Consider the following 18,982-nt stretch of genomic DNA (forward strand, 5'->3'; position numbering starts at 1 on the left):
CAAAATTAAGTGGCTGGTCCTCAGCATTCAGTTTTAAACAAGGCCAAATGCCCTGTGATTTAAGAAATTCATCCCACTTTCTCACAAGTAACACAATTCATCCTGTGTAAAAGGAAATTTACTTTGAAAATAACGCTTTTCAAACCACCATTCGCAATACTATCCCGAGACTGTTAGGAACAGGTTCGATTTAGCAGTTGCCAAAGAGCACCAGAAAACAGGCATTAGTGCACGTGTGTAGCTGCAGTGATGTAGGAAGCCTGCACGTTCGTATGTATAAAGCATTAAGAGATCTTACATTATGCCATAAAAGAAACAGGACATCAGAGGATACTCTAAGAGCATTGGACTTTCGTAAGCCATACCAAAGTGCATAACTCAGCTTGAAATGCACACTGGTTTGTCCAGATTCACAATGAAGTAGGTACCACCTGATATTAAGCTTTACAGTGTGGTTTTTGGGATGTTAATTTTCTTGGAGTACCAGTACTGTACTATCTAATGTTTGGGTCTTCATTATGGCGAAATGGCATACATGGCAGAAGATGAAAATGTGCACTTGAAATTCAGCGAACAATTGGAACTAGCCAATACTGTGGAATGAAACACTTGGTTTCAAAATGGTTCAAATGGCTCTGAGCACTATGGGACTTAACTTCTGAGGTCATCAGTCCCCCAGTACTTAGAACTACTTAAACCTAACTAACCTAAGGACATCACACACATCCATGCCCGAGGCAGGATTCGAACCTGCGACCATAGGGCTCGCGCAGTTCCAGACTGTAGTGCCTAGAACCGCTCGGCCACTCCAGCCGGCCACTTAAGTTTCAAATAAATTGATTGCCCCAGCGGAAAAGATTAATAAAGCCAAATTTCTTTAGCATTGTTCTGCAAGGCAATTAATACCTGATTGCTAAGAACTTGGAAATAAAATAAAATCAGAAAACTGAAACTAATAATATATTTTTGCCTTCCTTAATAATTTGGATTTATTTTAATTCACTTGATAGCTCCCGGAAACAGAAATCTGTTTTGTTTTCATTTGACATGGGAGCTGTAAACGAAGAGGAAACAGTGAAATCACTTAACGCAAACACTGGTCAAGTGGAGACTACCACCCTCCCTATTATAACTCTGACAACTCTGCGCATGCGCGAATCTGGTAGCTAGGGTGGGCGAGAAAAATTTTTCTCGTTAGGATCTGGCTGCTTGTTGCTACTGCCGATACAGCTAACAGCCACACATCAAGTAGCCAGAAGCGGGAGACTGCACTGCTCATATGCGAGTCAACTGCGCATGTGCATGAGCCCGCTGGCAACTGCTCAAATGGACCTAATGTAAACAGTTGTGACGTCACTCTCATAGAAAGCAGTTTATGTTTATGAAATATTACATAGTCTTCGCCCAATTTGACATATTTTTGCTGTTTGCAGATGCTTGTGTGTGCATGGTGTTTTGTTGTAAATGGCGCATTTCCTTTGCAACTGAAGTTTTATTTTTTTCTCTCATTTATATTTTACTGCTGCAGTATTATTCTCCAGTAGCAATATACAGTAACATTCTTTGCTAGAGAATCAATTTTTACCAGTCAAAATTACAAAAACATAACTAAAATCTAAAATTATGAAAAATTCCCGGGTTTTTTCCGGATTTCCTGGTTGGTCTAAGTCATATGCACCCTGTATTATGATAATGATAAGATTGCTACTCATCACACAATGGAGATGTTGACTCACAAACAGGCACAACAAAAAGAATACTCAAGTAAGCTTTCAGCCAAAAGGCCTTCTGAATTAGATTCAAATGCTGCTCACATGCACATGATACTGTCTCAGGCTGCCAAGGTTAGACTGCAAGCCACTGTGCATGATGGGAGAAGCAATGTGAGTGATGGGAGCAAAGAGGAGGTTGCGGCAGGGAGGGAGGAGGGATGACAGGGTACTTGTGGGCAATAGTAAAGTGCTGCTTGAGGAAGCATACAGAGATGTGGTGGGGAGGGGACAGGGGAAAGGAGGTAAGCAGAAAAGGCTGTGGATGTGGTTGGAATAAAGGGCTGTATAGGGCTGGAGTGGGACCAGGGAAGTGGATAGGAGGGTAAAGGACAATGACAGGGTTAAAGAAATATAGGACATATTGCATGGAGAGTTCCCACCTGTGCAATTCAGAAAATCTGGCATTGGTAGGAAGGATCCCCAGATGGCATGGGCTGTGGAGCAGTCACTACAATTAAGACCTTTGAGTTGGGCAGCACATGCTCCGCAACTGGATGGTGCAGCTGTTTCTTGGTGACAGTCTGACAGCGGCCATTCATATAACAGACAGTGTGTTGATTGTCATGCCTACATAGCATGCAGCACAGTGATGGCAGCTTAATTAGTAGATCACATGCCTCCTTTCACAGACAGCCCTGCCTTTGATGGGATAGGTGATTCTTATGATCAGACTGCACTAGGTAGTGGTATGAGGATGTATGGGACAGGTCTTGCATCTATGTCTACTACAGGGATATGAGCCATGACGCAAGGGGTTGAGAGCAGGTGTTGTGCAGAGATGGAGTAGGATATTGTGTAGATTTGGTGGGTGGCAGAATACCACCGTGGAAAAGGTGGGAAGGAGTTGTATCAGTGGAGAGGTATCAGGCCACAAAGTAACAGTTTTTTTTTTTCCCTTAAAAAAATTGCTGTACAGAACCAAATTCCTGAACTTTCTCAGAAGAAGAAGAAGCAAGGAAAAGAAGGACATTCATTATTTCAGTGCATGATGAGACATAGTTGAAACCCTAGCAGACAATGGGATTTAGTTGTTCCAATCCTGGAAGGTACTGAGTCATGAGGGGAATGCTCCTCTGTGGCCAAACAGTGGGACTTTGGGAGGTGGCAGGTGACAGGAGACATAATACATGGAAGATTTGTTTCTGTATAGGTTTGGGAGTGTACTAACTGTCTGTGAAGACCTCAGTGAGATCCTTGATATATTTCGAGAGGGACTGCTTGTCACTACAGATGTTAACGGCCATAGGTGGCTAGGCTGTATGGAAGGGACTTCTCGGTATGGAATGGGAGCAGCTGTCAAAGTGGAGGTATTGCGGGTGGTTAGTAGGTCTGATACAGACAGACGTACAGATGTAGCCATCTGTGAGGTGGTGGTCCACATTGAGGAAGGTGGTTTGTTTGCTAGACTTTTAATATGACAACTATTAATAATGCTGTTGAGCACTGAAACTTATTTTTGTCATTTACCTAAAAAAAGTCAGTTTTCAAAATGTGCCTTCCAAAATAAAGGTTATTCTTTCATCCAGGGGGTTTATTTATGTGCAACATTTATGTCTATTTACAGGATGTCACTATGTGGCACTTTACAGGTATAAAGTAGGGCAGGTTTGAGTGTTAACAATACTTCTTTTGGGTCTTGTGTATGTGTATTGCAAAAACTTTTCTACCCCTTTATCAATTCAAAGTTATATCGGGTTTCACTGTTTCTACAGATAAACAAGTAGAGAGGTATCAGGCCGCAAAGTAACATATACTACATCCTATGCATCCATACAAGAGCTTAAGCTCGGAGACCATTCACACTGCACGCTGTCTCTAATTTTACAGCATAAGGCAGTATCGTGCCATATCCTGAGGTGACTCTCCACCTAGCTGACATTTTCCTCACTCATAAAAGAGGCATAACAGCAACACAGTGTAAAATCACCACTGTATGTATACCTTTCTTCCAAAGTCTATTTTAACTTCTTGCCAGTGTCTACTTATTGGAAACAGGGTGTATACGTGACCAAGGAAAAAAAATTCCCGGATTTCCCAGTCATAATACACTTGCTCCCGGGTGAAGATACACTTTTTCCTTGTTAAGTGACAGTATACTCTTCCTCGGCACTGTAAAACTCGTCAATCCTTTGAATTTTTATGGTTTTATATACCGGAGTAGAATTTCCCGGCACTTTAGAAAACAAAACTCAGGGATGAGAAACACGTTTTGAAAGACCTTTGATATGCAGCAACATGTACGCTGCATATTTTCATATTACGAAGGTATAAATTCGAATTCACCAAACACTGCACGTCACTTTCCGAAGCATTGAAATCTAGATTGCGATGCGCTTTTGTAAGCCGGTCATAGCTAATGTCATGTGATTTCGCCAGCTGATGACAGCATAGGACACGTGATGTAGTCAGCAAATAGCAAGATCACTCTTAAGTAGCACGAATACACAAATAATAAAAGTTAATGGTTTAAATTAATATACATAGCATTCACATATAATATTGGTCTCTAAGATTAATAAGCTGGAAGAGAAGCTAAGCTTCTACATATAATGTTGATCTTTTTTGCACTTGTAACACTTTAAAATACATCACACAAATGTGCCAGTAAAATTTTTAATAACGGCGTAAATGTCTGATCTTCGGGGCTCGATATTCTTCTAAATGGTCGCCCTCAAAGAGTTGATTTTTAAATGAGAGTCAAACGCTTTGTGATTTAAGAAATTCATCGTACATTCTCACACATAGCTCATCTTAAGTAAAAGGAAATCTGCTTTGAATGTAATGCTTTTCAAATCACCATTTGTAATATTTTCCCGCAACCTGTTAGAAATAGGTTCTTTTCTGCAATTGCAAGAGAGCGCCAGATAACAAGCGTCACCGCACTTGCGCAGCTACGATGACGCAGCAAGCCCATATGTTCGTACGTGTAAAACATTAAAAGATCTTACATTATGTCATAAAAGAAACAAGACACCAGAGGATACTTCAAGAGCGTTGGAATTTCGTGAACCATACTAAAACACATAATTTGGCTTAAAATGCACATTCGTATGTAAATTTTCTTGGAGTACCAGTACTGCATTATCTCATGTTTGGTTCTTTATTATGGCATAATGCCATACGTGCACTTGAAATGCAGTGAACAGTTGAAACTAGCCAATAGTGGGAAATTAAACACTTAGTTTCAAATAAATTGACTGCCTCAACAGAAAAGATTAATAAAAGCCAAATCTCTTTAGCAAACCGGCAAAAATAACTTCATTGTTCTGGAAGGCGATTAATGTTTGACTGTCAGGAAGGTGGAAATAAAATCAAAAACTAATAACATACTTTAGCCTTCCGTAATAACGCGAATGTATTTTAATTCATTTGATAGCTCCCGGCCACAAAAATCCGTTTTGTTATCATTTAACGTGAGAGCAATAAATGAAGAGAAAACAACAAAATCACTAAACGTAAACACAGGTCACGTGGAGACGACCCACCTCCCCACCACAAGTCAGACTGCTCTGTGCATCAGCCCCAGATTTATTAATTTCCGAACCGGGGCAATATTAAGTATTGGCGCCCAGCCACACTTCTGTAACCAGAAGCGGGAGAAAGTACTACTCATATGCGACTCAGCTGCGCATGCGCAACATCCCGCCCGCAACTGCTCAAACGAATCTAATTGAAACAGTTGTTACACCACGCTCATCGGAGGCAATTTGTTGTTACAAATCATTGCATAGTCTTCCTAAAGCCTTTGACACACTTCGCTGTTGGCAGACGCTTGTATGAGCACTGTTTTGTTGTTGTATACAGCGCATTACCTTTGAAGCTTAAGTTTTATTTTCTTTTTTTTCTTCTCTCGTCCATGTTTTGTTGCTGCAGTATTATTCTGCAGTAGTGGGATACAGTAATATCCTTTGTTAGAGTATTGGTTCTTACCAGTCAAAAATCACAAAAATTTAACAGAAAATTTAAACAATGAAACTTCCTGGAATTTTAAACAATTCCCGGGTTTTTCCCCGGTTTTCTCCCAGATGAAAAAATTCTTGGGTTTTCCCGGATCTCCCGGTTCATAAAAACCCTGTGGAAATGTACATAACTGCTAGACATACATTATTTAAGGAACAAAAATAACAAAATACTGAATAGTTGAGGCACCGAGTCATTGATTGGCACTGAGAATTTTATTAGCTTTTGGATGAATCCTCCACTAGAACTGTAGAGTGCACATACACATTCAATTTGGCATCTTCCAAGGTCCCTTCTCTGGAATACTGTCATCCACAGCCTCAAAACAGACCTTTATTTAATCAGCCTCACTGTAGACAAAGGCACCATCAATGTTGTGACAAGCCACAGAGATTACTTGACAAGAAGGCATCCACTGCCTGACACACACCTGCAAGCCCTGCCATCCAGCATAGCCTCCAATCCCTATTAAAATCCTTACGCCTATCCCAGAATCTCTCCCCAGAATCCATCAACCTTCTCATCCCAACTATAACCACTTACTCTCATTAAGGTTGTATCACATTCCATGCAAATGTGCCATGACTTGTGTGGGACAGACTATTAGAACAGTTGAAGATAGATGCAAAGATAAATATCATCACCAACACACCCAACTAAAATAACCAACTAAATCAGTTGTTGCCAAGCAGTGCCTCAAATTAAATGAAATACAAGGAGACCAGTGTGCTTCCTGGAATATCAGCATGAGACCTGAAAAATGAAAGATCATCAAAGAGTGTAGAAGGCACGAGGAATCAAACTTGTCTACAAATAGTGATGCAGAACCAACAATAGAGCATAGCCCATTCGGAGCCAAGTCAGTGAGTACATTTAATTGCACAACAGTTAGCACCTGTGAAAGACTGGGTCACTCATCAAAATATGGAAACAACAGCTCGGCTGTATACCTGGCAGCACAATATTAGCACAATAATTCTTTCAGAATAAACTGTCGCACATCACACCAGTATTTACAATTTATTTAACAAATTAGAAAACTTACTTGTAAAGCTTGGACTTCGCATTCTTCAACCTATGACCTTCATCAACAATAATGAACCTCCAGTCGAACTTTGCAAGTATTTGCTCTCTCAAAGCTATATCATAACTTGTCAGAACTACTGGAGTCATATCAGTAGTCAGAACTGTCGTCTTCCGTCTCAGTTTGGGGTACAATGACATGCGTTGATCTTTAGAACCAGCGAATTTCACAACAGGTATCTGTAAATTATAAATTATGAAAAAGCCAGCCAACACTGAAATTTATCTACAATACAGAATGGATACAGACCTGAGTACAGACCTGATCTTAAGTAATACAGGCAAATCACAGAATACCTAAATGTGGATTACTAAAGGGTGAAATGAACCAAAGTCTTCCCTAACAATTTTTTAGTTGTTACTATCACAAATGGGCTATGACTCAAATACACAACTGGGTTGGTTGATTCAGGGAAGGAAGTCTGATGCGCCCTTTCAAAGGAACCATCCCGGCATTTGCCTGGAAAGATATCGAGGAGGAATATACCAGACCTGTAGAGGACAGATACACTTCCACGGGATGAGCTAACAGATTTCTCACAGTGAAGTACCCACACGAGGCATTATGTCAAGAAACCCTGTGATGGCAGGTTCAGCTGGTTATTGCCTGCAAGCAGAACCCAACTCCCTCTTTGGCATAATGTACACTGTTCAAGGCTTTCTGTTATGCTCAATCTACCATGAAAAGCCTGTTACTGACACCAACATCAACACCAACAGAATGTGCTTTTAGAGTTTCTCTTCTAGCGCTGAACCACTTCTTCACTGCCCACGGACCTCTGGAAATAATGAAAGAAGCTTCGAACAAACTTCACCAAATTATTACTGAGCTGAATTCACTGCAGTGACAAGTACGACAACCATCACTTTTGCAAGGAAGGGTTTTTCAGTTGTTTCTCCAAATCAAGACATCGAAAGAATTGTTAACTTCTTCACATCACCAGTTCTTTCTAAGACAGTCTTATTAATACCACTAAATTATAAAGGTATTGGTTACTTAGACAAATGAAGTTGATATAAACATCTGTTCTGAAAAAATAAAATTAACTAAGTGTGAAAGTGATTCATTTCTTCTGTGTTCTCAGGAATTCAGATTTGGAAAGAACTTACCTTGGGAGCAAACCTCTGGAATTCCGATTCCCAATTATTTAGAACACTGAGTGGTGTCACAATTAGAAATGGTCCAGAGATATTCTGCTCTAAAAGAAGACAGATAAACGCAATCACTTGCACTGTCTTACCCATACCCATCTCATCTGCCAAGATCCCACTCAGCTCATGATCGTCCAGCACCTTGAAGAAAGAAAGTAAGTAAGTAGTCATGTAAGTGGCAACACTGAATTTTTAGTAAATGTACACTGGTAATAAATCACAGACACTTACCTTCATCCATTTTACACCATCTATTTGATGGGGACTTAATGTTCCAATAAACAGTGTGTCATTTTTTAAGGCCTCAGAATTCTGCCTCTACAACAAAATAAAACAATATTTCACACTATTACAGCAATGAAACTTATTACCTAGAATTGTATTTGTTGTCTAATATCTATCAGTCTTCTCTTAGCTACATAAGTAACAGGAACATTTTCATAGCTGGTGCAAGGAAAGGCACAGGAGAGAACACATCTCAATATCAGAAGCATGGTGAAAAGATCAGTTTTACTAAAACCTAAAGGGAGTCGTTATAACATGAGAAACTTGTAACAATGAGTGAGCAGCAGGAGGAATAGCACATCTGGATAGTTGGCTTTGCCAACCACAGCTTACTGTCCCTCACTGCCAGCCGTTCTTGCACAATTGCACAGATCTCTGACACGAAAGTGAAATGACAGTATATAGGGGAATGGCGCATTGTGTCACGGCATCTTCCCTGCAAGTATCCTGGCAAAAATTTCATTCTGTTAACATGGCCACCTGACTGAAAACCCCGAGAGCTTTTCATCGGTAGTATTATACACTGGGGAAGTCTACATCCATAGAGTGATACCTGTTTCCCCACTGTTGATCACGTACGAGTGATCTGGATATTTTCTCTTGTGGGTACATAAGTTGCAAAGATAGATATCTCTCTCTCTCTCTCTCTCTCTCTCTCACACACACACACACACACACACACACACACACAAATGCGTACAGTTACATTGTGCTGGGCTTTCAGTGTTGTTTTGTGTGCCTGTGTTTTTCTCCTTGGAATGGGAGGGGACAGTTGCCCATGCCACTGGGCTAGAAATTAGTTGATGTGAATGAACAAATGGATGGAGTCAGGGACACTGGAAGAGAGATTCTAAAGAACAAGGGGTAATGTGACAGCACCATATAGAGTGACACGCACTGACAGTTTTAAATTAAGACCAGAACTTCCTGCCCGAGACTACCGCTTCCCATGTGCAAATATGTTGGTCAGCCAAGTGACTGGAGTGTGGTGCTACCTCAGGTTCACAATATGGATAACACTAAAATAAAGAACAGGATTTGCCATCATATCTCCTTACCTGTAAGACAGCATCCACACCATGGAAGGCACCCTCTTTTTTCTGTTTCCTACAAGAGATGAAAATATAAAATAAGAAAACTCTGATGTAATTTTTTTTCTGTAAAATGGTAATAATGCATTGACTGGCAAACAATACAGCAAAAAATATTGAAGTCTACATACAGGAAACTAATTTCATCATTGTAAAATATTTGCTTTCATTGAAATTTGATGCAAGAGATACAGACCTAGATACACTGACGCTGATTAAGGTTCAAGCCCTCAAAATATTGTGTTTCTAGCGTACATAGTCTTTTTTCTTCTGATCTATCTTATTGTTAAATGAAAAGTGATTTGCTAACCCCCAAGTGAAGAAGTAGACTGGACCTAATACACAAATATTCGCAAAAACATACTGTAATAATAATTGATTGTACACTAAAAGCAAGGAAAATAGTCTAAAAATGCAATCTTTTCTTTTTTAACTGTGGTTTACTTATTTGACATACTTCACGAACATTAAGATATTAAATTTTTGATGAGATCATGAATGACTTAAAACTGACTGTTTTTGGAAGATTAGGCATCAGATCTCAACACTGTTGTTCTATTGGTGACTAGTAAGAATTAGAATCTGTCCTAATGATATACTAATAGCAGAACGACATCAAGATTTATTTGAGGCCATATTTGTACGAAACCCGTCCATTAAGAAAATGGAAGCTCTTGTATACGAAACTATTTTACTTAGTTTATTCACTGCCTAGTTAAGAATGTCACTACTTGAATAATTTATTTTTAAATTTACAGTGTCACAGATATTTTATGTTACCAATTAAATTAGTTTATAGAAACACAATATCTATTGTAATATGAATTCTACTTACTCATTTGCTTCAAATATTGCTTTTACAACAGCAGATACTTTCTCAACAATAACAAGAAGCTCATCCAGTTTAGCTACTTGCTCCTTCTGCAACATAAATAATTAAAATTGAAGTTTACTGCCTGAATCTTTACTGGCATTTTAAATAGTTCATGGACTATTCAATCACATTAGGTTAGTTCACAGTACGGGCCAAGGTTTCAGTTTATGAAGAATGTTGTGATGTCCTCCCAAGCATCTTCAGGGTGTACCGTATTTCCTCGAATCTAAGCCACACTCGAATCTAAGCCGCACCTGAAAAATGAGACTCGAAATAAATGAAAAAAAAATTCCCGAATCTAAGCCGCACCTGAAATTTGAGACTCGAAATTCAAGGGGAGAGAAAAGTTTTAGGCCGCACCTCCAAATCGAAACAAAGTTGGTCCATTGTAATATGAGACACAATTTAGGTCGAATGAATGACGATACAGCTACAGTAGTTTGGTTCGAGTCGTAAGCTTAGCAGTTAAGCTTTACCAGGTAGCCATTACTATGCGTCAGGCGCTCTGTCCGTATTTATACGGGTAACCTTCCATTTTCACGTGCTTCGTCTGGTTTGAATCGATTGCTTATTTTGCTTTGATCTGGTAAGTGCCGTTTTCTTTGTTATAGGTGTTTACGTCACTCTAAGCAGAAAATGCATTACTGTACTGTGTCATGCATTGTTTGTTGCATTCTGATAGTGCGTGTTTACTGCCTGTCGCCGCTCGCGGAATGGCTTGCTTTTGTGCGCGCTACCGCCGCTTAAAATTAAAACAAAGAGAGAGGAATCGTCTCATTAGCGAAACAATGGCAAGAGACTGCTATTTGTTGTTACTTACACTGCTGCTTTCTTTGATAATGATCAACAAGAACCAAATAATAGACTGTGTATGATAGAACATGTTCTGAACGAGAGTTATGCGAAAATGTTTCTCCGTTCGAACATCTTTGCGGCCGCGTCTCTAGTACATCAAATTGTGCACAGAAATTAGAGTCATCTTAGAACTAAAAATCTAGTCAGTTGCCGTGCTTCATTTCTGACTGTATCACTATTAGACGTAAGTATAATGCGAATATAAACATTAGATTAGATTAATACTACGAGGGCAGTTCAATAAGTAATGCAACACATTTTTTTTTTCTGAAACAGGGGTTGTTTTATTCAGCATTGAAATACACCAGGTTATTCCCCAATCTTTTAGCTACACAACACTATTTTTCAACGTAATCTCCATTCAATGCTACGGCCTTACGCCACCTTGAAATGAGGGCCTGTATGCCTGCACGGTACCATTCCACTGGTCGATGTCGGAGCCAACGTCGTACTGCATCAATAACTTCTTCATCATCCGCGTAGTGCGTCCCACGGATTGCGTCCTTCATTGGGCCAAACATATGGAAATCCGACGGTGCAAGATCGGGGCTGTAGGGTGCATGAGGAAGAACAGTCCACTGAAGTTTTGTGAGCTCCTCTCGGGTGCGAAGACTTGTGTGAGGTCTTGCGTTGTCATGAAGAAGGAGAAGTTCGTTCTGATTTTTGTGCATACGAACACGCTCAAGTCGTTTCTTCAATTTCTGAAGAGTAGCACAATACACTTCAGAGTTGATCGTTTGACCATGGGGAAGGACATCGAACAGAATAACCCCTTCAGCATCCCAGAAGACTGTAACCATGACTTTACCGGCTGAGGGCATGGCTTTAAACTTTTTCTTGGTAGGGGAGTGGGTGTGGCGCCACTCCATTGATTGCCGTTTTGTTTCAGGTTCGAAGTGATGAACCCATGTTTCATCGCCTGTAACAATCTTTGACAAGAAATTGTCACCCTCAGCCACATGACGAGCAAGCAATTCGGCACAGATGGTTCTCCTTTGCTCTTTATGGTGTTCGGTTAGACAATGAGGGACCCAGCGGGAACAAACCTTTGAATATCCCAACTGGTGAACAATTGTGACAGCACTACCAACAGAGATGTCAAGTTGAGCACTGAGTTGTTTGATGGTGATCCGTCGATCATCTCGAACGAGTGTGTTCGCACGCTCCGCCATTGCAGGAGTCACAGCTGTGCACGGCCGGCCCGCACGCGGGAGATCAGACAGTCTTGCTTGACCTTGCGGCGATGATGACACACGCTTTGCCCAACGACTCACCGTGCTTTTGTCCACTGCCAGATCACCGTAGACATTCTGCAAGCGCCTATGAATATCTGAGATGCCCTGGTTTTCCGCCAAAAGAAACTCGATCACTGCCCGTTGTTTGCAACGCACATCCGTTACAGACGCCATTTTAACAGCTCCGTACAGCGCTGCCACCTGTCGGAAGTCAATGAAACTATACGAGACGAAGCGGGAATGTTTGAAAATATTCCACAAGAAATTTCCGGTTTTTTCAACCAAAATTGGCCGAGAAAAAAAACTGTGTTGCATTACTTATTGAACTGCCCTCGTAGTTCCATGGATCATGAATACGATATTTCGTAATGGTGTGGAACGAGTCAAATTTTCCAATACATGACATAATTAAGTTAATTTAACAACATACTTAAGTTAATATAACAACTTTTTCATTTTTTTTGTGTTTTTTATTATTACACAATACGTATATTCTTCCGCGTTTGCTGTTGTCTCACTCTAGTTTCGTAGTTTATTAAGCAAGCAGGATTTAAATGAGATAGCAGCAAACACGAAAGAATACATGGCAAAATGTGAAGAGAATACTGCATGTGATTCAAATTTCATCAGGTTCCTATTAGCAACCATCTCTTCTCACAGGTAGGAAAAAATTCAGAAAGTGGAGTTGGCCATATTGACAAACAGTCTTGCCAGTCGGATTTTCGTAGTACAATGAAATTCTGCTACATTCGAAGATGAACAATACGGAATTTGTATTTACTTCGTTGGATAATGTACAAAAATGCAGTGGTCGAATCTAGGGGCAGAGAAAAAAAAGCTCATCTCCCACATTTTTTTAAAATTTATTTACTGACTCAGAGATTTTGTCGCCAGTATTTGTATTTGTGCCTACAAAGCATGCCTGTGTCGCTACATATATTCGACGGCAGAAGTTAGTAGTGGCTGAACCTACCAACATTTTTCAAAACTTCTTGCTTTGCACTAGATTCAAAGCTGCAGGCGGCTTTTTGGATTACAAAAACCGGAAAAAAATTACGGCTTAGATTCGAGTAAATATGATATACGTGGACAAGGAAAAACAATTCCCAGATTTCCTCGTTAAAAATACACTTTCTCCCAGGTGAAAATACACTTTTTCCTTGTTAAGTGACAGTATACTCTTCCTCGGCACAGTAAAACTCATAAATCCTTTGAATGTTTATGGTTTTATATACTGGAGTAGAATTTCCCGGCACTTTAGAAAATAAAACTCAGGGGTGAGAAACACGTTTTGAAAGACCTTTGATGTGCAGCAACATGTACGCTGCATATTTTCATATTACGCAGGTATAAATTTGAATTCACCAAACAATGCATGTCGCTTTCCGAAGCATTGAAATCGAGATTGCGATGCGCTTTTGTAAGCCCGTCATAGCTAATGTCACGTGATTTCGCCAGCTGATGACAGCGTAGGACACGTGATGTAGTCAGCCAATAGCAAGATCACTCTTAAGTAGCACGAATACACAAATAAGAAAAGTAAATGGCTTAAATTAATATGCATAGCACTCACATATAATATTGGTCTTTAAGATTAATAAGTTGGAAGGGAAGCTAAGCCTGCACATATAATGTTGATCTTTTTTGCGCACACAAATGTGCCAGTAAATGTCTGATCTTCTGGGCTCGATATTCTTCTAAATGGTCGTCCTCGAAGAGTTGATTTTTAAATGAGAGTCAAACGCTTTGTGATTTAAGAAATTCATCGTACATGCTCACACATAGCTCATCTTAAGTAAAAGGAAATCTGCTTTGAATGCAACGCTTTTCAAACCACCATTCGTAATATTTTCCCGCGGCCTGTTAGAAATAGGTTCGTTTCTGCAGTTGCAAGAGAGCGCCAGATAACAAGCGTCACCGCACTTGCGCAGCTACGATGACGCAGCAAGCCCATATGTTCGTACGTGTAAAACATTAAAAGATCTTACATTATGGCATAAAGGAAACAAGACACCAGAGGATATTTCAAGAGCGTCGGAGTATCGTGAACCATACTAAAATGCATAATTCGGCTTAAAATGCACATACGTATGTAAATTTTCTTGGAGTACCAGTACTGCATTATCTCATGTTTGGTTCTTTATTATGGTATAATGCCATACGTGCACTTGAATGCATTGAACAGTTGAAACTAGCCAATAGAGTGAAATTAAACACTTAGTTTCATATAATTTGACTGCCTCGGTAGAAAGGATTAATAAAAGCCAAATCTCTTTAGCAAACCGGCAAAAATAACTTCATTGTTCTATAACGTATTTTAATTCGTTTGATAGCTCCCAGCCACAAATATCCATTTTGTTATCATTTAACGTGAGAGCAATAAAAGAAGAGGAAACAACAAAATCACTGAACGCAATCACAGGTCACGTGGAGACGACCCACCTCCCCACAACTCGGACTGCTCTGTGCATCAGTCCCAGATGGACGATATTTCCGAACAGGGGCAATATTAACCCAGTAAGTACCAGTGTCCTATTTTGAGGACAGAGCACATATTTATTTATAAATACACAATAAATTATTAATTTGCAACTATTACTGTTCTACATCACTTGTTGATGCTTTTTATAACAAATGTATGCTTACAGGAAATTAAAAGCAATAAATCCTACCATTAAATGATTATTGAGTACTAAGGCACACTTATCGTTATTACAGGTATTTACTTTATCAACAATTTCGTAATATTTGATATGTGGCAAAGATCGTTTTGTGATTATTTATAGTCGTGTCTTTTAAACTACTTGCATTGTTAGCTCAATTGGAGTTATATTCATTGTTTTCCATTGTTATAAAATTTGGTGTACTCGAAATAGGACACTGGGACTTGGTGTTAACAAAACTCTGCTACTGCTGATGTATTTTCTTTTCAGAACGTGGTAATTTTACCAGATTTTGTTGCTAAGGTAGGTAACGACCCCTCTTTTTTATATACAGGATATGAAGTTACTTTGAAATTTACCGTGTATTATGTAAGAATATTTATGAATATGTTACCCATAAGTAAATAATACAGTTCCAGATGGACAGACACATTCACACATTCCCTTTTCTGTAGTTTGTGCTAATGTATTATTCTTTCATTTCACTTTATTTTATTACATTTTATTTCATTTCATTTTATATAGATTATAACGGCATTCAGATGAGATAGATACCTCACTAACAAAGAAATAGAAAAAATAATAAACAGTGACGCATTCTATAATGCGGTGTCAGATGATCAGGGCCATATTGATATCACCGTATGTCCTCCTAAAGTAGACTGTATGACCGACAAAGAAGAAGGTCCAGACAATGTTACTGGAACAGTGGAAGTCTCAGATGTGCCAGGGGCTATTGAATTACATTATGTTGCATCAGAGAATAACGAAGAAACTGTATGTAAAACTTCACTGCCAAGTACATCCCAGGTTTCCAGAAGTAAATCGAAGGAGAGACGTCTTACTGATGAGAAAAGCATTTGGAAAAAGACACCTCCAGTTTATACAAAGCTGTCTCAAACTAGTGATCATGACATCAGCAGAAAGAGAGAGGAATTGAAGGAACAACTTTCTTCCTTGACTCCGAAGGAGATGTTTGAAGAACTGACGAATGAAAACATATACATGTTCATAGTGAAACAAACTGTGAGATACACGGTAAATATAAAGAATATGCAGGATTTTATCCTCACAGTTGAAAAAGTGAAGGTCTTTGTCGAATTTCTTCTTTTTGCTGGCTGCCATAAGCTCCCTTTTCAGTAGTTGCAGGGGCAACAGTCCGGATGATTGACTGATCTGGCCTTGTAACACTAACCAAAACGGCCTTGCTGTGCTGGTACTGCGAACGGCAGAAAGCAAGGGGAAACTACAGCCGTAATTTTTCCCGAGGGCATGAAGCTTTACTGTATGGTTAAGTGATGATGGCGTCCTCTTGGGTAAAATATTCCGGAGGTAAAATAGTCCCCCATTCGGATCTCCGGGCGGGGGGGGGGGGACTACTCAGGAAGACGTCGTCGTCAGGAGAAAGAAAACTGGCGTTATACAGATCGGAGGGTGGAATGTCAGATCCCTTAATTGGGCAGCTAGGTTAGAAAATTTAAAAAGGGAAATGGATAGGTTAAAGTTAGATATAGTGGGAATTAGTGAAGTTCGGTGGCAGGAGGAACAAGACTTTTGGTCAGGTGACTACAGGGTTATTAATACAAAGTCAAATAGGGGTAATGCAAGAGTCGGTTTAATAATGAATAGAAAAATAGGAGTGCAGGTAAGCTAATAGAAACAGCATAGTGGACGCATTATTGTGGCCAAGATAGACACAAAGCCCACACCTACAACAGTAGTACAAGTTTATATGCCAACTAGCTCTGCAGATGATGAAGAAATGTATGATGAAATCAAAGAAATTATTCAGATAGTGAAGGGAGACGAAAATTTAATAGTCATGGGTGACAGGAATTCGACAGTAGGAAAGGGGAGAGAAGGAAATGTAGTAGGTGAATATGGATCAGGGATAAGAAATGAAAGAGGAAGCCGCCAGATAGAATTTTGCACAGAGCACACCTTATTCATAGCTAACACTTGGTTCAAGAATCATAAAAGAAGGCTGTATACATGGAGGAAGCCTGAAGATACTGACAGGTTTCAGATAGATTATATAATGGTAAGACAGAGATTTAGGAACCAGGTTTTAAATTGTAAGACTTCCAGGGGCAGATGTGGACTCTGACCACAATCTATTGGTTATGAATTGTAGATTAAAACTGAAGAAACTGCAAAAAGGTGGGAATTTAAGGAAATGGGACCTGGATAAACTGAAAGAACAAGAGGTTGTACAGAGTTTCAGGGAGAGCATAAGGGAACAATTGACAGAATTGGGGGAAAGAAATACAGTAGAAGAAGAATAGGTAGCTTAGAGGAATGAAATAGTGAAGGAAGCAGAGGATCAAGTAGATAAAAAGACGAGGGCTGGAAGAAATCCTTAGGTAACAAAAGAGATACTGAATTTAATTGATGAGAGGAGAAAATACAAAAAGGCAGCAAGTGAAGCAGGCAAAAAGGAATACAAACGTCTCAAAAATGAGATCGACAGGAAGTGCAAAATGGCTAAGCAGGGATGGCTAGAGCACAAATGTAAGGATGTAGAGGCTTATCACATGAGGGGTACGATAGATACTGCCTACAGGAAAATTAAAGAGACCTTTGGAGAAAAGAGAACCACTTGTATGAATATCAAGAGCTCAGATGGAAACCCAGTTCCAAGCAAAGAAGGGAAAGCAGAAAGATGGAAGGAGTATATAGAGGGTCTATACAAGAGCGATGTACTTGAAGACAATATTATGGAAATGAAAGAGGATGTAGATGAAGATGAAATGGGAGATATGATACTACGTGAAGAGCTTAACAGAGCACTGAAAGACCTAAGTCGAAACAAGGCCCCGGGAGTAGACAACATTCCATTAGAACTACTGACGGCCTTGGGAGAGCCAGTCCTGACAAAACTCTACCATCTGGTGAGCAAGATGTATGAGACAGGCGAAATACCCTCTGACTTCAAGAAGAATATAATAATTCCAATCCCAAAGAAAGCAGGTGTTGACAGATGTGAAAATTACCGAACTATCAGTTTAATAACTCACAGATGCAAAATACTAACGCGAATTCTTTACAGGCGAATGGAAAAACTGGTAGAAGCCGACCTCGGGGAAGATCAGTTTGGATTCCGTAGAAATGTTGGAACACGTGAGGCAATACTGACCCTACGACTTATCTTAGAAGAAAGATTAAGGAAAGGCAAACCTACATTTCTAGCATTTGTAGACTTAGAGAAAGCTTTTGACAATGTTGACTGGAATACTCTCTTTCAAATTCTTAAGGTGGCAGGGGTAAAATACTGGGAGCGAAAAGCTATTTACAATTTGTACAGAAACCAGATGGCAGTTATAAGAGTCGAGGGGCATGAAAGGGAAGCAGTGGTTGGGAAAGGAGTGAGACAGGGTTGTAGCCTCTCCCCGATGCTATTCAATCTGTCTACTGAGCAAGCAGTAAAGGAAACAAAAGAAAAGTTTGGAGTAGGTATTAAAATCCATGGAGAAGAAATAAAAATGATGAGGTTCGCCGATGACATTGTAATTCTGTCAGAGACAGCAAACGACTTGGAAGAGCAGTTGAATGGAATGGATAGTGTCTTGAAAGGAGGATATAGGATGAACATCAATAAAAGCAAAACGAGGATAATGGAATGTAGTCGAATTAAGTCGGGTGACGCTGAGGGAATTAGATTAGGAAATGAGACACTTAAAGTAGTAAAGGAGTTTTGCTATTTGGTGAGCAAAATAACTGATCATGGTCGAAATAGAGAGGATATCAAATCTAGACTGGCAATGGCACGGAAAGCGTTTCTGAAGAAGTGAAATTTGTTAACATCGAGTATAGATTTAAGTGTCAGGAAGTCGTTTCTGAAAGTATTTGTATGTAGCGTGAAACATGAACGATAAATAGTTTGGACAAGAAGAGAATAGTAGCTTTTGAAATGTGGTCCTACAGAAGAATGCTGAAGATTAGATGGGTAGATCACATAACTAATGAGGAGGTATTGAATAGGATTGGGGAGAAGAGAAGTTTGTGGCACTAG

General features: G+C 39.7%; 1 protein-coding gene across 3 annotated transcripts in view; it reads right to left on the reverse strand.

Moving 5' to 3' along the window:
* LOC126195020 (uncharacterized) overlaps nucleotides 1-18,982 on the reverse strand; it is a 170,521-nt gene that overhangs the window by 102,066 nt on the left and 49,473 nt on the right. For all 3 annotated transcript variants that reach the window (XM_049933454.1, XM_049933455.1, XM_049933453.1), the window contains exons 7-11: nucleotides 10,179-10,264; nucleotides 9,311-9,359; nucleotides 8,199-8,285; nucleotides 7,926-8,108; nucleotides 6,778-6,995 (exon numbers count right to left, since the gene is read on the reverse strand). In XM_049933454.1, coding sequence (XP_049789411.1) covers nucleotides 6,778-6,995; nucleotides 7,926-8,108; nucleotides 8,199-8,285; nucleotides 9,311-9,359; nucleotides 10,179-10,264 — 623 coding nt within the window. The remainder of the gene's footprint in view (nucleotides 1-6,777; nucleotides 6,996-7,925; nucleotides 8,109-8,198; nucleotides 8,286-9,310; nucleotides 9,360-10,178; nucleotides 10,265-18,982) is intronic.

This window comes from Schistocerca nitens, chromosome 7, assembly GCF_023898315.1.
Source record: "Schistocerca nitens isolate TAMUIC-IGC-003100 chromosome 7, iqSchNite1.1, whole genome shotgun sequence".
Classification (NCBI taxonomy): Eukaryota; Metazoa; Arthropoda; class Insecta; order Orthoptera; family Acrididae; genus Schistocerca; species Schistocerca nitens.